The 20777-nt window shown below is 38.3% G+C and overlaps 1 protein-coding gene across 1 annotated transcript in view; it reads right to left on the bottom strand.

Moving 5' to 3' along the window:
* The window catches only part of LOC149771350 (sorting nexin-19-like), a 42350-nt gene extending 30654 nt beyond the window's left edge, over positions 1-11696 (bottom strand). The window contains exons 1-2 of the mRNA XM_089948561.1: positions 9292-11696; positions 8063-8195 (exon numbers count right to left, since the gene is read on the bottom strand). Coding sequence (XP_089804687.1) covers positions 8063-8195; positions 9292-11625 — 2467 coding nt within the window. The 5' untranslated portion in view covers positions 11626-11696. The remainder of the gene's footprint in view (positions 1-8062; positions 8196-9291) is intronic.
* Positions 11697-20777: the final 9081 nt, after the last annotated feature.

Raw genomic sequence — 20777 nt, 5'->3', positions numbered from 1 at the left:
GCCATGTAGAATATCACTGTACCAGTAAAAACAACACTTGTCATATTTCCATAACAGAAAATATAAATTTCCAAGAATATCATGGATTACAGTCTTTACACTCTTCATTAGACTGAGCTGTGTACTTTATTGTGCCATTGCCTACCACAGAACTTTTTCCAAATGGATACTAATAACCTATTGCTATTTTCACATGACATCCATTGATTAAATGTCAATAAATGGATAATATTACCTATTGTTATTTTCACATGACATCCATTGATTAAATATCCATAAATGGATACTAATTACCTATTGTTATTTTCACATGACATCCATCGATTAAATGTCCATAAATTGATACTAATTACCTATTGTTATTTTCACATGACATCCACTGATTATATATCCATATGATGGATACTAATTACCTACTGTTATTTTCACATGACATTCATTGATTAAATGTCCATAAATGGATACTAATTACCTATTGTTATTTTCACATGACATCCATTGATTAAATGTCCATAAATGGATACTAATTACCTATTGTTATTTTCACATGACATCCATTGATTAAATATCCATAAATGGATACTAATTACCTATTGTTATTTTCACATGACATCCATTGATTAAATGTTCATAAGTGGATACTAATTACCTATTGTTATTTTCACATGACATCCATCGATTAAATGTCCATAAATGGATACTAATTACCTATTGTTATTTTCAAATGACATCCATCGATTAAATGTCCATAAATGGATACTAATTACATATTGTTATTTTCAAATGACATCCATCGATTAAATGTCCATAAATGGATACTAATTACCTATTGTTATTTTCACATGATATCCATTGATTAAATGTCCATATGAAGGATACTAATTACCTATTGTTATTTTCACATGACATCCATTGATTAAATGTCAATAAATGGATAATATTACCTATTGTTATTTTAACATGACATCCACTGATTATATATCCATATGAAGGATACTAATTACCTATTGTTATTTTCACATGACATCCATCGATTAAATGTCCATAAATGGATACTAATTACCTATTGCTATTTTCACATAACATCCACTGATTAAATGTCCATAAATCGATACTAATTACCTATTGTTATTTTAACATGACATCCACTGATTATATATCCATATGAAGGATACTAATTACCTATTGTTATTTTCACATGACATCCATTGGTTAAATGTCCATAAATGGATACTAATTACCTATTGCTATTTTCACATAACATCCACTGATTAAATGTCCATAAATGGATACTAATTACCTATTGTTATTTTCACATGACATCCATTGATTAAATGTTCATAAGTGGATACTAATTACCTATTGTTATTTTCACATGACATCCATTGATTAAATATCCATAAATAGATACTAATTACCTATTGTTATTTTCACATGACATCCATTGGTTAAATGTCCATAAATGGATACTAATTACCTATTGCTATTTTCACATAACATCCATTGATTAAATGTCCATAAATGGATACTAATTACCTATTGTTATTTTAACATGGCATCCACTGATTATATATCCATATGATGGATACTAATTACCTATTGTTATTTTCAAATGACATCCATCGATTAAATGTCCATAAATGGATACTAATTACCTATTGTTATTTTAACATGACATCCATTGATTATATGTCCATATGAAGGATACTAATTACCTATTGTTATTTTCACATGACATCCATTGGTTAAATGTCCATAAATGGATACTAATTACCTATTGCTATTTTCACATAACATCCATTGATTAAATGGCCATAAGTGGATACTAATTACCTATTGTTATTTTCACATGATATCCATTGATCAAATGTCCATAAATGGATACTAATTACCTACTGTTATTTTCACATGACATCCATTGATTAAATGCCCATAAGTGGATATTAATTACCTATGGTTATTTTCACATGACATCCATTGATTAAATATCCATAAATGGATACTAATTACCGATTGTTATTTTCACATGACATCCACTGATTCAATGTCCATATGAAGGATACTAATTACCGATTGTCATTTTCACATGACATCCACTGATTAAATATGATTCATATGGAAATAATATTGAATAATTTTATGTTTCTATTTTCTGATGTGTAGGCACCCCATTGCTCTCATTAATATAATTGTATTAATGCACACTCACACAAATGAAAGCATGTAGCTCAAGACACTCATGATACAATGCTGCAGCACGTAATCTATTATAAATGTTTTCCTGATTTTTGTTTTCTTTTCTAAGATCAGTATATATAGCTAGATTCTATTTAGACAATTATTCAAGTTTTCATAAAAGAGTATAAAACTTTGTGACCGTTAAACAAAGTGAGAGGCAATAATAGTACCTGATGAATACTGCTTTTAATCTGCGAACTATATTGCAAACGTGCATGTTTATTTTAATTTAAATGAGAAAAAAAAACCAATTGGGTGAGAAAAATAATCTGTCACTGGGATTACATTTTGTGTCTCACTTCTTGGCATAGCCTTATGGGTAGACAAATAATGTAACCCTCTGACTGAGATTTCCTTGTTTCGGTGCAAACCCCAGCACATATTCTCTTAGTCTTTGACTGTCTTACAGTCTGTAAGTACACTCATTCATTCATCCCATTAATGTTTGCATTTAGGACAATTTTTCTGGCCCAGTGGTAGGACATTTGTATCAAATGAGCTGATTTTGAGTCATGGTATGTTTGACACCTTTCTTGCCAGTCATCTTCCTTAATTTACACTATGCAGAAAGTGTGTGACCATACTTCACTCAAACTAGTAGAGTGTGCTGTTAATTGTGGTTCAGTGAACTATGCCTGATGCCTGTGTAATCTGTTTCTTGCTGCATTTCCCTCATCAGGTGTAACTTCTCAATCAACTCCACTCAAGAGTCCAATTTACCATGGATTATTTGTGAATTACCTATGAATTCCTAACAAGTCTATTACCAATAGCACCGTGTAGGTCAGGCCTAACTACACCTGTAAATCCTAGAGGTTTCACTGTGTAGTGGGTGTACTTCAGTGGATACTATGCAGACATCAGTGGAAAATAGTCAGTACATAGTGTGCTGTACATGGTCAAATGTATTTCTTTTCATGGTTTCCCAGTCAAAGAAAATGAACTGTTGTCCAGGAGACACAGTAAATAAAAGTACAGAAGCCAGCCAAGAAAAAAGTCATGCAAAACTGTTTGATCTTCAGTTTTCAATTCCATGATAAATGTACATGTACAAATATGTAAATGTATCAGTATGAATGGATACATCCCAACATTATGTACATGTACAGTATGAATGTACATCTACCAATATTAAGCACATGTACCAGTATCAATGTACATGCAACAGTATGTACAGAATCTACTAATGTAAACAGGAAACATGATCCCATAAGCTTTAGCAAAATACTGTATAACCTCTTTTTATTTCTCCCTCCTAAAAATCAGATAGCAAGTGAAAATTTGCAAAAAGAGTTGATTCATGTACATAACAAAACCTGAAATATTCGTCAATGCTAAGAGAGTTCAAATTGATCATGCAAGTACTTGGCTTCTAGATCAATTCCCATAATACATACCAACCAAATGACTTTTGCAACTTAGCAATACGATAATTTTATTATCTAGTTTTTAAAAGCATTTTACCAACGTAACTTTGTGAGGTTGCACAACAGCAGAGAGGCAGTTTATAGTATTCTGTGGTAAGAGACAGTTTATAGTATTCTGTGGTAATGTTGCTGTTGATAAAGGTACTTTGTGGTAATATCTTTATTGATTCATGCTGTTTTTAGTATTTTTTGGTAATATCTTTGTTATTACATGCAGTCTGTAATATTCTCTGGCAATGTCCTTGTTGTTTCATGCAGTTTTTAATATTCTGTGGCAATGTCCTTGTTGTCATTGTTGTGGATCTTACCACCATTTTTCAGCACACAATAGGCTATACATGGCGGCCAGTATTAATGGTGGAGGAAGAACCCGGGAAAAACCCCGGAAAGAACCACCGACCCACAAGAAGCTACTGGCAAGCTTTCTCACATACCAACATGAGCTGAATACGAGACTCGAACCCACACAGACAGAGGTGAGATGGCAGTGATCCATAACGGAGAACACTTTTGACCATTCAGGGCCCCTGCAATGTCCTTGTTGTTTCATGTAGTTCTAATGCATACAACAAAATGCCATTATTTTTAAAAAAATTATTGAAGCCACAGTGCTGATAATGAAGATAAAAAAATTATAAATTTTATCTTTGCTTTTTAAAAGTTTTCTATCACACATTTTTGTTTAAATATACAGGGGCCTATTCATTGATATTGTTCTCACATAAAAACTGCCAACCATGAGAACTACGAATTGCACCTTTGTCAAAAATGCTAGAAGGAGAGCAAAAATCCTGTAGAAAATCAATGTATTTTGTATACAGGCCAACCTTTCTGTTTAGTTATAAGGCATAATGATGACTATTCCAAGACATAATCAAACTATACCATCTTGAAAGTTAAATCATTGAAGCATATAGGGTCAGTTTTCCATATGGTATCTAAAGGCAGGCAGTCACAAAAAAGTAGTGCAAATCAGAAAGATCTGGAAGGATAATCCTATGGAAGGATAATCCAATGTTGAGCTATAAATAATCTCTTCTCCATCCCAAATTCCTCCCTCTCTAGATCACTAAATTACTAATAAAAACTCAGCTACTGGCTATGTATATCTTATTTTTCTTGTTTTAATCCTAATACAGTAACGTTTATGTATATTTTGTATATTAAACATCTAAAAATAAACATAAGGTTGCTCTGCCCTGCCATGCCTCCCAAATGACCTACCCCTCTGCCCATTTCAGATAGCACTTTTTGCCTTCCTGAACTGCAAATTTAGTGTCTTTATAGATACATTGTAAGTCCCTATATTCCTCAATAGCTAAACTGGTTGTTTTAATTGTTTATCAAGCCTGAATCACCTGCTTAACTGATTGCAAATAAATTCAACTCAGATTAGTCACCATGTGGCAGCTGTATTCTTAACTGAGGTTAACTTGAAGATCAAAGGATGCTGACACATCAGTCTCATTACAGCTGTATTCTTGACTGATGTTAACTTGAAGATCAAAGAATGCTGACACATCAGTCTCATTACAGCTGTATTCTTGACTGATGTTAACTTGAAGATCAAAGAATGCTGACACATCCATCTCATTACAGCTGTATTCTTGACTGAGGTTAACTTGAAGATCAAAGGACGCTGACACATCTATCTCATTACAGCTGTATCCTTGACTGACGTTAACTTGAAGACCAAAGAATGCTGACACATCCATCTCATTACAGCTATATTCTTGACTGAGCTTAACTTGAAGATCAAAGGATGCTGACACATCGATCTCATTACAGCTATATTCTTGACTGATGTTAACTTGAAGATCAAAGAATGCTGACACATCTATCTCATTACAGCTATATTCTTGACTGATGTTAACTTGAAGATCAAAGAATGCTGACACATCTATCTCATTACAGCTATATTCTTGACTGATGTTAACTTGAAGATCAAAGAATGCTGACACATCTATCTCATTACAGCTATATTCTTGACTGATGTTAACTTGAAGATCAAAAGACGATGAAACATCCATCTCATTACAGTTCATAAAAGATGACTCACCTGTTCCTTCTGGCACATGAAATAATAAGTGTCAAAGCCTAAATATTCCAAGCATAAGCCAATATTTAAAATATAAAAGCAAATGCAACCATAAACCTTAACGTTTCCTGATGATTTTTTTGCAGGATTCATACCTATGGCAAGGAATGAAAAATGTTGACTTTCCCAACTTGAAAATCAAACAAGGAAAATAGTAAAGCACAACCATTCAATAAACCACATTTTGACAAATAACACCTCTTCCAGGAAAGCATTTCTTTTCATTTCATTTCTGTACAAATTCGATGCCATCACAATGTAACACTATGTAATGTAATACCTGATGCAAGGCACTATGGTCAGCCACATTTTGACAGTGAATAATTAATGAGAGGCTAGAATGTACTTGTCGAGAAGAATATGAACAATTGCATTGATAAATAAAATGAAAAGATGCATATCAAACAAAACCATTGTGAATAAGAGCTGTTATTCGCTCCATACTAACTTCTAAAATCATGTAATGTTGTCAATTTTGACACGGGGGCCCAGAGTGGCCGAGTGGTCTAAAGCGCTCTCCGTTTCAGATCACTGACATCTCACCTCTGCATGCGTGGGTTCGAGTCTCCGATTCAACCAATGTTGGTATGTGAGAAAGCTTGCCAGTAGCTTCTCGTGGGTCGGTGATTCTTTCCAGGGTTTTCATGGGTTCTTCCTCCACCATTAATACTGGCTGCCATGTATAGCCTATCATGTGCTGAAAATGGCGTTAAACACTACAACAACAACAACAACAATTTTGACACTGCATCTTTGATGTTTTTGAGTAAAGAATCCATCATCTGTTATGCCAATGCCTATTCGTATTGCACATCTTTCTTTTATTTGCCATAGATAACAACAGTGCCACATCTACCTAACCTTTTATATCATTAAGTTGTCCTGGCTTTATAGGTTACTTCAGTTTTGGAGTAAATACTGGCTGTAAAATAGAATTTTTAGACACCCTCCCTTACACATGTATGATAATGTACCAAATGTGACAAGTACATGGCTAGAACAGTGTTCAAAGTATATACAGGATTGTGATTGGGTTGATAATTTCTGTTTTTGGCTACTTAAGAGGATGCTACTCCAGCTGAATTATATAGGCAGTACTAGTGTGAGTGGGTTGACAATTTCTATTTTTGGCTACTTAAGAGGATGCTACTCCAGCTGAAATATACAGGCAGTACTAGTGTGAGTGGGTTGACAATTTCTATTTTTGGCTACTTAAGAGGATGCTACTCCAGCTGAAATATACAGGCAGTACTAGTGTGAGTGGGTTGACAATTTCTATTTTTGGCTACTTAAGAGGATGCTACTCCAGCTGAAATATACAGGCAGTACTAGTGTGAGTGGGTTGACAAGAAGAAATCTACTTAAAAAATGCCTAATTCATAAGAATATTTTCAGGATAAATAAATCTTTAATCATGGAATTTTGATAACTGCCTGAAAAGTGTCATCAATCATTTGCTACAAATGGGGCAATTAAACAGGTGGTTGTGCTTATCTGGTCCAATATAATAATTTACACTGAAATGTGTATTTTTTTAGTTCACCATGCAAACTACAGACACTAGGAATTTATTTATAACTAAACTATTTTATTTGTCCCCCTAATAAACAGCTACCCTTCATACCCTCCATCTAAATAAACAGAATTCAGTACCTTTCTACAAAACTCATGTATACTGCACCTTTCTACAAAACACATGTATACTGCACCTTTCTACAAAACACATGTTATGTTGCACCTTTCTACAAAACACATGTATACTGCACCTTTCTACAAAGGGGTCCATATTGGTCTAAAGTGCTCTCCGATACGGATCATTGCTGTCTCACCTCTGTCTGCACTGGTTCAAGTCCTGGATTCAGCCAATGTGGGTATGTGAGAAAGCTTGCCAGTAGCTTCTCATGGGTCGGCGGTTCTTTCCAGGGTTTTCCCGGGTTCTTCCTCCACCATTAATACTGGCCGCCATGCATAGCCTATCGTGTACTGAAAAATGGTGTTAAACCCCACAACAACAACATCAACCTTTCTACAAAACACATGTATACTGCACCTTTCTACAAAATACATGTATACTGCAGTTTTCTACAAAGTACATGTATGCTGTATCTTTCTTCAAAGCACATGTATGTTGCACCTTTCTACAAAACACACACATACTGCCCCTTTCAAAGCACATTTACACTGCACCTTTCTACAAAACACACACATACTGCCCCTTTCTACAAAACACAGGTATACTGCACCTTTCTACAAAGCACATGTATACTGCACCTTTATACAAAGCACATCTATACTGCACCTTTTAAACTTTTCTTGTACTCTGAGTTATCTTCCAGTCGCACCTGAAGATTGATGAACTCACGAAATCGTCTCCACACCATTCCTTTTTTTGGCACCAGTTCACCCGTCTCATCAGGATAAAATGCATCATACTGTAAATACAAAATGTTTTTCTAATTCCTAACTTAAAAATAATTGTTACAGAGAAGAAACAATATTACTTTTTTAATATGTATTGATATTGTTTATTATCGTATTTATCCATGACCATGATCACATAAACTCACATTCCAAGTCTGACCAAAACCGTATCAGAAATATGACCTCCAGAGAGGTCAAGCTCTACCAATCAGATCCGAAAATCTCATCACTACTTTGAGGGTATAGTTCATTACCAAACTTGTCAAAGATCATGACAATTAGCCCAAACTCAACATTTCATCACAATATTTTGAAATATGGTCTCTCCATTGAAGCAAAAAGGTAACAAATTCCACCTTATTATTGTGTTTGTGGGGTTACTGTAAAATTCCCTAGAACAGACAATAGAGGGGAAACATTCCACCATGCCCGTGTTTTGGAAAAGGGTACATGACATGAATCAAGGCATTGTTGCCTGTGTGGTAGCAATAGCTGCAGCACAGTCTAGTGAGTTCAGAAAAGAAACAGATCCATCTATACAAGGCAGACAATCCTCAACCTGAGCAAACAGCTTATCTATGACTTCTGCTACAATTAGATAAAATCACACACCTGTTTTAAATGGACACTGACATTCTGCCGATGAACATGAAGACCAATGATGTCTACTGCAATATGGCAAATATGCCCACCTCTACAACACAAGTACCTACCCTGAAAAGCATCCACTCTACAGCATGCAAAGTAAACAATAGCAAGTTAAAGATGACTGCTTTTGAATGCCAAAATTCCACAGGAGTTGGAACTATTGGGGGAGGGGTACACAGATTTACTGAAGACCAAAGGTATCTCAAGGACAAACGACATCAGGTGTTACCTCTACACCTATCAAAGGAATATCAAGAAGATATGTGTAAGGGTTGACCTCAGACATCATCTCTACCTCAAGTGCCTCCAAGAAAAAAAGTTTTAACAATCCGTGACCACCATATGCTTGTGAGCGTGACTTTGGATTTAGAAATAAACATGCTGGCACCAACATATTATACATTCTCATGTATATATCTGAATTATGTGAAAATGTGAGTAAATATTTAATTGAATTACCTCAACCTTGTACAGTGTATAAGAAGAGGAAGTACCACGCTCCTTGCGAGTATCCGTTGCTGCTATAAATGCATTGTGGAATGTTTTGTGTAAAGATACATCTAGAGTTGCCTCCCCTGAATCAGTTAACCTTACAGAGAGAGACGAACTTCTTGCAATTTTCTTATCAAATGCTTCTGTATTCTCCCTTTTGCAATCAAATAAATATGTTTCAAAAACATCATCTGCTTGATCTACTGGTGATGAAGGATTTTTATCATCTAAAGAAACTGTGTCTAAGCACTTAGCTGACAGTGACACAGATAAACTTGAAGCCTTATGTGATCGTTCACTATCTTCTTTTTCAGACTCTGTAAGTGTTTTAATGCTAGGATGAAGTAATGTTGCAGGAGTTTCTTTGATTACAAATATTTCTTCTGCATGTTTTACTGATGAAACTGTTCCTGATGGCAAATAAAATGTTGATGCAGATGATGATAATGCTATTAATGCTGATGAATCAACACAAGATTCTATGTTCGAACAATCAACTCTAATTTTGGCAGTTTCAGCGACTAAGGCAAGATTAGCCTTTGAATCTTGAAGGCTGCTCCCATGAACAACTTGTTCTTTTGAAAAGATTTGTTCAGGAAGTGACACATCCCCAATTCTCTCAAAAGTTTTGCTTGATATTCTTGCAATATTTTTTTGCATTTCTGTTGATCGTACAACATCTGAATTACTGCATTTAGTTTTTGATGCTTCTAATGAATCCAGCAGACATTCTGGAAGTGTTTCATCATTCCATTTACCTGGAACACTTTCTGCATGTGAATATCCAGACAAACTGTCCCCATCAACAGTGATATGATTTTCAACATTATTTTGACTTTCCACCTTTTCTGTATTTGTTGCTTCTCCTTCATTGTCTGATGTGATACTAGATTCATCTCCTAAAAAGATTTCTTCATCCGAGCTAATTTGTATAACTTTCTCAAAAATAAAAACCGGCTCACATAGGTGATGTAAAACATTCAAAAATATATTAGAAGTAAGGATCTCATTAAAAAGTATTTGAACTGTTCGTGAACAATGCAAATTTGTAGGAACACAATGTTCAATCAGAATTCCTGTCACAGACTGAATATACATCATTTCTGCTGCATCATTTTTCAATGCTGGATGTAGGGACCACTTCGAATCATAGCAATCTTCAAGTGAATAAAATACTGGAATTTTAGAGTTTTGTAAAGCTGGAAGTGTACTGTTTGATTTTGATCTTCCTAAACTATGCCTTCTTTTTGACTGGGTCCTAAGCATTCGGCTGGAAGCATGAACAACCTGTAAATGTTTCTGAAACAAACAACAAATTTCTGCTGCTAAAGAGTGATAACAAATACGAGATAATCTGACTTTAAACTGTTCTGCAATGCTTTTGAAAGCTGCATATAACTCGTCTGGTGCTTCTGTGTTACTGCTGATCATTTGGTACCAGGCGTTCACAAAATCTCTGTGGATTAACTTCAATAGGTTGTTAACTGTATGATCGATTGTTTTTCCTAACTCAAGAATACACTCTTCCTGAATGTCTTCATTCCTGTATAGAGGCACACTTTCTGAATTCGATCCTGCATCTTCTAATGCTGAATTAATAAAAGAAGCTGAATTATCAACTTGTAGCATATTATTTTCAGTTTCAATATGTTGTTGTATATCTGTTGTTAAACTTTTCTGGTTATCTGCATGAACAAGTACACGAGACTTGAACTCGTCTTGGGTCATGCCACTGTCTTGAATCTGTAGATTGAATCTGTTTGATTCTTGTTGATCTTCTGTGCAAGATAAGTAAAAGGAAGATTTGTTACTCATGACATTTGAACCCTCTGGATCGTGATTGTCAAATGTAGAATCTTGTCCGTGCTCAAGTTGAAGCCTAGGCAATTCATGTGATAATGCATGCACACTATGATCATTGTGGTTTCCATTATTTGGTACTTTTTCTTCATTCTTGTATTGTGGAAAATTACCGTTCCCATACAAAATTTCTATGCATATTGATCGAATTATAGAAAATGCTGATTTTAAACCGCTACTAAAATATACAGTAAAAATCAGCACCATGTCAGATTGGACGTGAACATTCGTGTATATTATATGATTTGTGATAAATATTGCACAAGCTAGCGATAACAGGTAGGTTAAACATATTAGCAAAAAAAATACGTTTCTATGAATGACAGCTGAGACGCCCACGATCAGTGACACTGCGACAATCTTTTGAAACGCCGTAATCTTTCGGTGGTGACGTGCGAAATCTTTCACAAAATCACACGCGTTCACTGCTATATTATTCATTTTTCTTCTTGAAATCGGAATAATGAAGCAAATTAATAATACGCAAGTCGTTTACAAAGATCACTTCTCTTTGCCGCCATTTTGTAAATTATATTACCATGGTCATGTGATCTGGTGACTATATTTAGAACAAATAGTATCGTAGAAAAGTACGCACCATCCTGCACCATCGCCGCTAAGTCGAAACCACCGGAACTTACGTATGCACGACTGAAAGTATAAAAAAAAAAGAATTTTTTAGTTATTGTTTTCTTTATTGTTGTTATTGTTTTTGTTACCTTGCCGTAGCTTCTGCTACTGTGCCGATGATTATGATGTTGTTACTGACTTAATATCTTCAAACCTCTTCGGAGCACCTCAGTTTACTGGGTATGTGTTATAAATGGAAAGAAATAATGTTGAAAAGAAGACAGAATGAAATTATTGAACCAAATAAAAATTCTAAAAAAAAATAAAAATAAGATAATATGGGAAGAAGGATGATAAAGTCCGGAGGATGGAGACCGTTCAAACCCATTAGTTCAAAATATCAACTTAGCACTGGTTGTTAGCGGAGTACCTCAAAGGAGTATTTTGGATCCCATCCTCTTCCCGGTGTTCATCAATGACCTGACCTATTTGTGACTTTCAAATCCAACACAAGACTGTTTGCAGACAACTGAATAGCCTGCCTGGAAATTAATGGTACACACACACACACAAGGATTGTGAGATTCTACAAGAAGACATAAACCGAACGGCCCTCTGTGGAAGAATTGGGGTTTGTTGTTCCACCCAGAAAAATGCAGCATCTTTAGAGTCCACAGGAAGAAATCTCTGATCGTGTCTAACAACAGTCTTAACGTTTACAACCTAGCTACTGAGCAGGCAACAAGATATCTCGGGTGGAATTTCCAGAGACCTCTCTTGGAAAAGGCACATAGACAAGATAGTGTAAAAAGGGAGCAGTAACCTTGGTTTCCTGCGCTGCAGCCTCTAAATCAACAACTAGGAAGTAAACGCGCAGCGTATTTCTCGCTTGCACGACCGGGCCTTGAGTACAGCTCAGCCGTGTGGAACGCACATAATAAAGACTTAATTAATTAAATAGAGATAGATCAAAAGAGAGCTGCCAGATTCACGACAAACAGATGCCGTAATACTAGCAGCATCAGTGCAACTTTGACTAATCTCCAGTGTGAAACACTCGAATCCATGTGAACCAAATGCCCAGATTACCATGCTGTACAATATACTTAAACAGTGAACAATCTAGAGACATACCCGCGGACAAATACTTAGCCAAACATAGTATACGTAGAGCCAGACTTGGACATTCGACAGGAAGAAGTCCCGATTAAAGTCGGCATCAACAAATTGTTTCAGCTTCAGTTTCTTTCCACAGACAATAGGGATTTTGGAACAAATTAACACCAACAATTGCAGAAGCTCCTGACTTGGTATCTCATGACCCGGATCTTTCGAAAACTAGTCGGCGATAAGTAAGACCTCGTGATTCTCGTGGCTATGCTGTTTGAGGTTCATCTGTCTCATGGCCGACACAATAAAATGATTAGTCTGAGTATGAAGGGACCAATTCGTAGACTCACCATCATTTACTTACTTCTGTTTTCTTATCATTACTGCTCTGTCTGTCCTATCGCTACCTCCCTTACTATATTCTTGACTACGCACCACCCGTTGCTTAATAGTCCAGTGTGACTGTATCAACGGATAGATAGATAGATAGATAGATAGATAGATAGATAGATAGATAGATAGATAGATAAATAGATAGATAGATAGATAGATAGACAGATAGATAGATAGATGGATGGATGGATGGATGGAATGATGGATTGATAGATAGATAAATAGATAGATAGATGGACAGATAGATAGCTGGAATGATGGATAGAAGTAGTGAATAGGGTCACTTTAGCCTCAATGGGAATTAGCATTACAGACACCCCTTGGGTCGTTTTAGCCTCAATGGAAATTTAACATGGAGAAAAATCGTGGGTCATTTAGCCTCAAGGGGAATGTAACATGGGAAATAGTCTTGGGTCACTTTAGCCTCAAGGGGAATTGAACATGAAGAAAAACCCTGGGTCACTTTAGCCTCAAGGGGAATTGAACATGGGGGAATAAAGTGTGGGTCTATTTAGGGACAAGGGGGAATTGAACATGGGATTTTTTTTTTTTTAAATTTTTTTAAAAAAAGGGGTAGGCAATTGAAAAGTCATTCTCTTTTCGAGAAATATGGGTGGCCCTGAAAAGGGCCTTTGGGTTTATGTTAATGTATCCATTAACATAAAGGGCATCTGCGGCATCTTCTTGTCCTCAAGCTGCGTCTTACTCGAGGGCCATAAATCAGTGTCCTCTTGAGGCAACCCTGTCTTTCTACATACACTCTTCGTATCCACAGACTGGTGTCTGACTTGTCGACAACGGTCCACTTGGACCGGACATACATGAGCATGTCCGTCCTAAACATCATGGAAGACACAAGGGTGGATGATTCGACTGTGGTCCACATCTTGAAGCGACGAGAACAGGTGAATCAATGCAGTGAACTGCGCTTATTTATAGGTAGAGGAAGGATTGAAACGGATTGAGTTCATTCACCAATCCGAACACGCGTTACAAAATTCAGTCAGTCCGCATCCAATCCGAAGAGATCAGTCTGTGACGTCACGTGGTCTATATAGATTCGCTAGCGCTTGTGTACAGTCAGTCTATGCGACAGTGATTCAACATGACGGAAACTCAGAAAACGATTCATTGGGGTGCACCAGCAGTGGAGACCGCCCAAGGGAACCCAGACTTACTTTCAGAAGAGGTGAATTGGGATTTTGTGGATTTTCTCTCCTCGCAAGAATTTGTTCCGGAACCTTCGTTACCTTCTTCATTACCGCAAGTGGAGAATTTTAGACAGAGACAGAAAGAAGAATTGGAGAAATTTATACAACGACAAAAGGAAGCGGAACAAGCTTTTCTCCTACAGCAGCAGCAAGAAGAAGAGGTAAGAAAAAAACAACAGCAACAACAGCAAGAAGAAGTAGCAGCAAAGAAACAAGAGGGTGAAAATCAAACGGTCACGGTACTGTTGGACATTTTAGCGGAGTTAAGAAGTCTGAAACAAATGTATCAGACTTCTTTATTACGACCGAAGAGAATACGACCTTCCCGAGCTAAACACGTTAACCCTGTGACTAAGCCTGTCTTACCACCCTTAGTGATTTCAACCCAATCATCATCAACATTACGCAGTCCAGAAGTAGGCCTTGGCCGTGGCAAAGGCTTAAGGCAGTTAAAGTTGATTGCTTAAACTCACCCCTACACCATAAAAGGCCCTTTTCAGGGCCACCCACATTTCTCGAAAAGAGATAGCCTTTCAATTTGCCAATAACTCAAAAAAAAAAAATAAACAGCCCATTTTACCCCCTATAGTACGTGTCTGTGTATGAGTGCGTGAGTGTACGTTCTTATTTTAAAATCAAAACTCAAAGACACTTACCTTATATAATTAATTTATTCTTTTATCCATTGTTACAATCCAATTCACAATTCACATCATAACACTTTACAAAAAGTTCATTGACTTCTTCTTTCTCCTTATTTAGTCTCTCTGTTTTTTAAATTTCTTCACCGTCACAGGCTTTTCCTCTTCTTCCTCCTCACTTTCTTCCCTTCTTCTTTTCTTCTCCTGTTTCTTTTTCTTCACCTGTCTGTTTTCTTCCTCTGAAAAATACCTCTCTTCTTCTGAAGAATCCCTCTCTTCTTCTGAAGAATTCCTCTTTTCTTCTGACTCCTCTTGTTTCTTTTTTGGGCAATCTGGAGGCCAATGTCCTTTTTCTTTACAATAATAACAGGTATCTTGACTTTTGTCTTTTTTAGCCCCTGTTTTTTTTTTCTTTTTTGACGGTCTGGACACTCTGAAGACCAATGCCCTTTCTTCTGACAGATATAGCAAGTATCTTGACTTTTATCTCGAAAGGAAGGAGAGTAGTCCGTGGGCTGGTCTAGATGAATACTTTCAGAGAAACACAGAACAAGTTGTTTAGAAAGGCACAATTCAAGTGTGAGGCTTCGGAAGTGGAATGCGATTGTGAGCCTTGCGATGGGTACGATGCTGTACGTTGTGACCTTAGCGATGCCGTAAACATCATGGGAACTTTGTTCTCACTGCCCCTATCATGGAAAGTGATGCTGTGCGTGTCAAACCTGAGGGATGCGAAAGTGATGCCGCTCGTCCTCTTGGACATTTTACTGGGTTTCGTTTTAAATGGGAATGTTCACCTTCACGTCTACCCCTCTACGGATGTCATCCAGCCCTGAGCAAACTCCTGTCCATGTCACCCAACCCTCATCGAAACGAACCTGTGAAAGACGAATATTCGTTCCCTGTGCGTTTGTCGGAATACTGCAACTTTGAAAATCGCCTTCAATCGTTCAAAGGAAAATGGCCTAAGTATCTGGGAGGACCGACCCCCGAAGAATTAGCCAGAGCTGGATTTTTTTACTTGGGCGAAGGAGATAAAGTCAAGTGCTTCAGTTGCGGTGTGTCACTTCATTACTGGGAACCGCAAGATTCGGCCTACGTAGAACATGCTCGATGGTCACCGAATTGTCATTACTTACCCTTAGTGGGACCAAGACATTGAAGTAACTTACCATAATCTGTTCATGGATACTTTACAAGAGAACATTCGTGCTTTGCCTGTGGAGTTGAGAGAACGCATTTACCGAGAGCTGCTCAAAATACGAGTGAAACGTAAAGAACAATTGCATCCGTTACGTCACCGGTGTTTGAACCACTGGTACCTTCAGGCTATACAAGGGCTGATTGAGTTGAAAGTGTTCCATTGGACAGACATTGATCAACGACCCCTGGTTCTAAAAAGGAATGGTTTGGTATTGACGATTCTATATACTACGTTGTAAACGTACTGCATCGAATTCCAGAGGAAGAGTTAACGAATTACCAACATCTTGAACACAATGTCAGCTTGGTGAAAGAGGAAACTTCTGAACGAATTGTAACGTGTAAATTAGTAACTAAACGATTTAGATTCGACAATGAATTGAAACCATGTCTGTGCAAACAGTACATGTCTTGTGTCAGACCAAAGAGGATTTAGCATGACCTATTCATGGATACTTTACAAGAGAACATTCGTGCTTTGCCTGTGGAGTTGAGAGAACGCATTTACCGAGAGCTGGTCAAAATACAAGTCAAACGTAAAGAACAGTTGCATCCGTTACGTCACCAGATCTTTAACCACTGGTACCTGAATGGTATAAGAGAACTGATTCGTCAGAAATTGTTTCAGTGGTCAGACCTTGTTCAATATTTCCAAGCCCCCGATGATCCACGTGTTGATCGTTTTGGTTACTTCGAGATTCACCTAGTACAACACATTGAGGAAGACAAGGTAAAGGATTACAGACATATTTTACGTGGAATCTCCTTAGCGGAAGAGGAAACTTCTAAACGAAGTCTGACGTTTCGGTTACAGTATGCAACATTTAGATTCCCTACTGGAGAACGAAGATGTCTGACTAGAAAGTACGTGTATTGTTTCCGAAACAAAGAGACTATAAAAACAGGCTGCCATGCCACGACTTTTATCGCATGTAATCCAACAGATTCCGTGGAAGGAACTCAGTGACCATATTCAAACCGTGGATCATTACCATCGATTATTACAAGAGCTGTATCCATTCAATTTGGGACGACAAGTGGTGTGTGTCTTAGTGACTTGTTTTCTGGGATTTCGTTTACCAGCCGATTCTTTGTGGACTCTTTACGATCAGTACTTACCACCTCAATGGCCTTAAATGGTCACGAAAAACTCCTTTTGCTCAAAGACTTGCGGTTTCATCTGGATACTTCTCGACCTAAACAGGAAAAAAAGATTCGTCAACTTTTAGCTACCCAAGACGTGTATGACGATGTGTGTGTAGCTTGTGACTTACATCCCCATTGGACAGATGTCCGTGCCTGGAAAGAATGGGATTTTGAGGCTTGGACCCAAGAAGTGGCCCAGTATGCACGAGAGTTGTTCAAGGAAGAAAGTTACTTTTCAACCCGTGTTAGTGACGGTGCCAGAAGAACCCGTCACCCAGGACGGGACTGTCGTGGACAGGCCTGAAAGACCCTTTCGGGAGGACACTTGTGTGACCTTACCCCCTACTATAGAACTGGTTAGAACATTACCCAAAACATGTTGTTGTACAGACACTTGTGTTTATTCCACGTTAATGGTTATCATGTGCCTTTTATCCATGTACTTAAGCCTTTGGCTTTTATGTATTTTTGTCTTTCGTATTCATGTTTGAAACATTCAATAAACGTGTTCTGAAAAAGTATATAAACTCTCGTCTTGTTTTTTTTCGTGTCACAAGTGACATTTCTCACACTATGGCTACCTCTACTGTCTCTGCTCCCTTTTCCTCTACTGTCAAAGTCATCGACGAACACTTAGATCGTGCCAGTTGGGAGGCTTTGTATCTTCGCCATCCCTTTAACATGCTCATTGCTGGACCTAGCGGTTCAGGCAAAACCGAATTCGTCAAACGTTTGATCGAACATAAACATCATTTGATCGATCGGCCACCTCAGCGGATCGTGTGGTGTTACAAAGAGTGGCAATCGGCGTACAGCCTCTTGCGAGAAAGTCAAGGCGATTCCATCGTGTTTGTGGAAGGCATTCCTGAAGAAGACGACGGCATCGTCTCTGACTCCCGTCAAACCCATTTGGTTATTTTCGACGACATGTTAGGAGAAGACGAAGAAGAAATTAAACTGTGGCTCACGCGCAAAGGGCATCACCGTAATGCCAGTGTCGTTTACATCACCCAAAATTTGTTTCAACAAAGTAAAGCCCATCGCACCATCAGTCTCAATGCGAATTACGTGGTCGTGTTTAAAAGCCCTCGAGATAAATCGCAAGTGCAAGTCTTAGCCAAACAGTTAGGAACGCCTTGGCTGACTCAGGCGTACGACGATACCACTCAAACTCCACACGCCTATTTACTCGTCGATTTGAAACCTACAACCCCCGAGGATTTGCCTTTTCGTACCCACTTGTTTCACCACTGGTGCCAAGACGGATGGCCTGTCCTGTACACGTATCCCTCCTCGACTTAATTTCACTCCACATAAAAAATCTATAAAAACCTCAGACCCTTTTTGGTCTGTCTCACACAACGTCAACATGACGTCCCTTCAGTCGCATCTTCCCGTCAAATTGATTCGTGCCTTGTATGGCATCAGTCGAGAAAAAAATCCACAAATACGAGCTCGTGTCTGAGAAGCTAGTCTCAAAGAAGTCTTACGATGGTTCACGGTGACGGCACGTCAAATACTCCAAGGAATCATTCAGATTCCTCATCAAACCAAACGCTTTTTCGATCGAAACAAAGTCGCTTTGGTCCAACTGGCCGATCCCCGCATCGACACTCAAACCAAAAAACAAATCATTTTGAAACCTGGAGGGAGCGGTACTCTAGGAGGGGTCATCATTCGCTCTCTCTTAAGATGGGATCCTAATGCCCCCAAAGTTATCCCCAAGAAAAAAGTCCAACGAAGCCCCAAGAAGAAAAAGAAAAAGACCAGGTCCCCAAGGAGAACTTCTCCAGTGGCGGGACCCTCCTCAGACCAGACACCACCCCGGAAAAAGAAAAGAAGCCCCCAGAAAAAGAAACAGAGAAAAAGTCCCCAGAAAAAGAAAAGTCCACAGAAGAAAACTAGTCGCAAGAGAGGCACTTCTTCGGCCAGGACGCAACTTTACACTCGCAAACCACGACCTGCCATGGCGGTGACTGTATCTCCGGCAGCCTCACGTTCATCCACTTCTCCGTTGATGACACCAAGAACTGAAGAGTACTTGGAGACGTTGATTACACCAAGAACTTCTCCGTTGATGACCCCAAAAAGAACTTCCCCAGTGGCTGGACCCTCCAATTTAGCGGCAGTGGCTGCTGCTCACAAAGTACCTTCTCCCAAAATCAAAGTTCAAGAAAGATCGGGCATGTTACAAAGTTTACTGGATTTGTCCAAGCAAGAACTGGCTCGATTTAGTCCGTTACGTACCCCTGCACGACGTGTCATGCCTGTCCTCAAACTGATACGACGTAAAGACAATCAGTGGCGACGCGTTCCAGTATAAAAAAGGCCTGTGACCAAGTCGGGGTATCAGTGTTTTTTGGTGCTCCTGAAGACTCAAAAATGTCACCCTCCAGAAAACCCCAAGGAAAGAAAAGGAAAGGACTACCACCACGTTTAGTCAAACATGGGGACATGTTATCTATCCTGTCCAAAGCTTCTCCACCTCTACGAAAAAAACTCATTCAATCGGCCTCCAAAGAGGCCATCAATACCGTGTGCGAATGTTGTTTGAACGTCTTGAAAGGCACAATCCCTTTGTCCAAACACCAGAAACAATGCTTAAGCAAACATCGTCACGTTCTTCGCCAAATGGTTCAAAAGAAAATTCCCATTCGTCAAAAGAAGAAGATGTTGGTCCAACGTGGAGGCATTTTGCCCCTCTTGTTAGGCCCCATACTGAAAGGAGTCTTGGGAACCATGTTGGGAGGACTGGTGGGAGCAAGATAAAAAGACCTTCGGAAGTCCCAAGATCTCAGAATCGACCCCTGACAACCCCATGGAAGGACGAAAACTAGCTTTAGTACCTTACAAACGATGGATGGAATACCATCGGTGGCAAGAACAACGTACCCCGCATTTACCTCCCAATCCCAATTTGAGCGAGATGTCCCAGTTACAACACGAATTGCAGTCCTTGATGGATCGCCAAGATTTGTCCGAAACAGAAAAATCGCAAAAGTACGGTCAACTTTTGCAACGACTGCAACTCTTTCACCAGAAAGCTTTAGACGAAACAGCTCTACCCACTCTGAAAGATTTTAAGACCCTGATGAAAAGTCCAGCACCATCACCAGTACCAGTACCAGTACCACCAGTACCAGTGACCAAGACAGAAAAAGGAAAAGAAGAAAAAGAAGAAGAAGGGTTTCAAACTCCACCAGAAAAAGTACGCAAGTTAACAACACCACCTACCTCCAGAATTGGATGGATTAAAAAGATGATGGCCACCCCTTCTTCATCACAAGAGAAAAAGAAAGTGAAGACAGAAGTGAAGACA

The sequence above is a fragment of the Sinohyriopsis cumingii genome, unplaced genomic scaffold (genome assembly GCF_028554795.1).
Source record: "Sinohyriopsis cumingii isolate HCF-2022 unplaced genomic scaffold, ASM2855479v2 utg001938l, whole genome shotgun sequence".
NCBI classification, from domain to species: domain Eukaryota; kingdom Metazoa; phylum Mollusca; class Bivalvia; order Unionida; family Unionidae; genus Sinohyriopsis; species Sinohyriopsis cumingii.
This window is presented reverse-complemented; position numbering and strand designations above follow the sequence as displayed.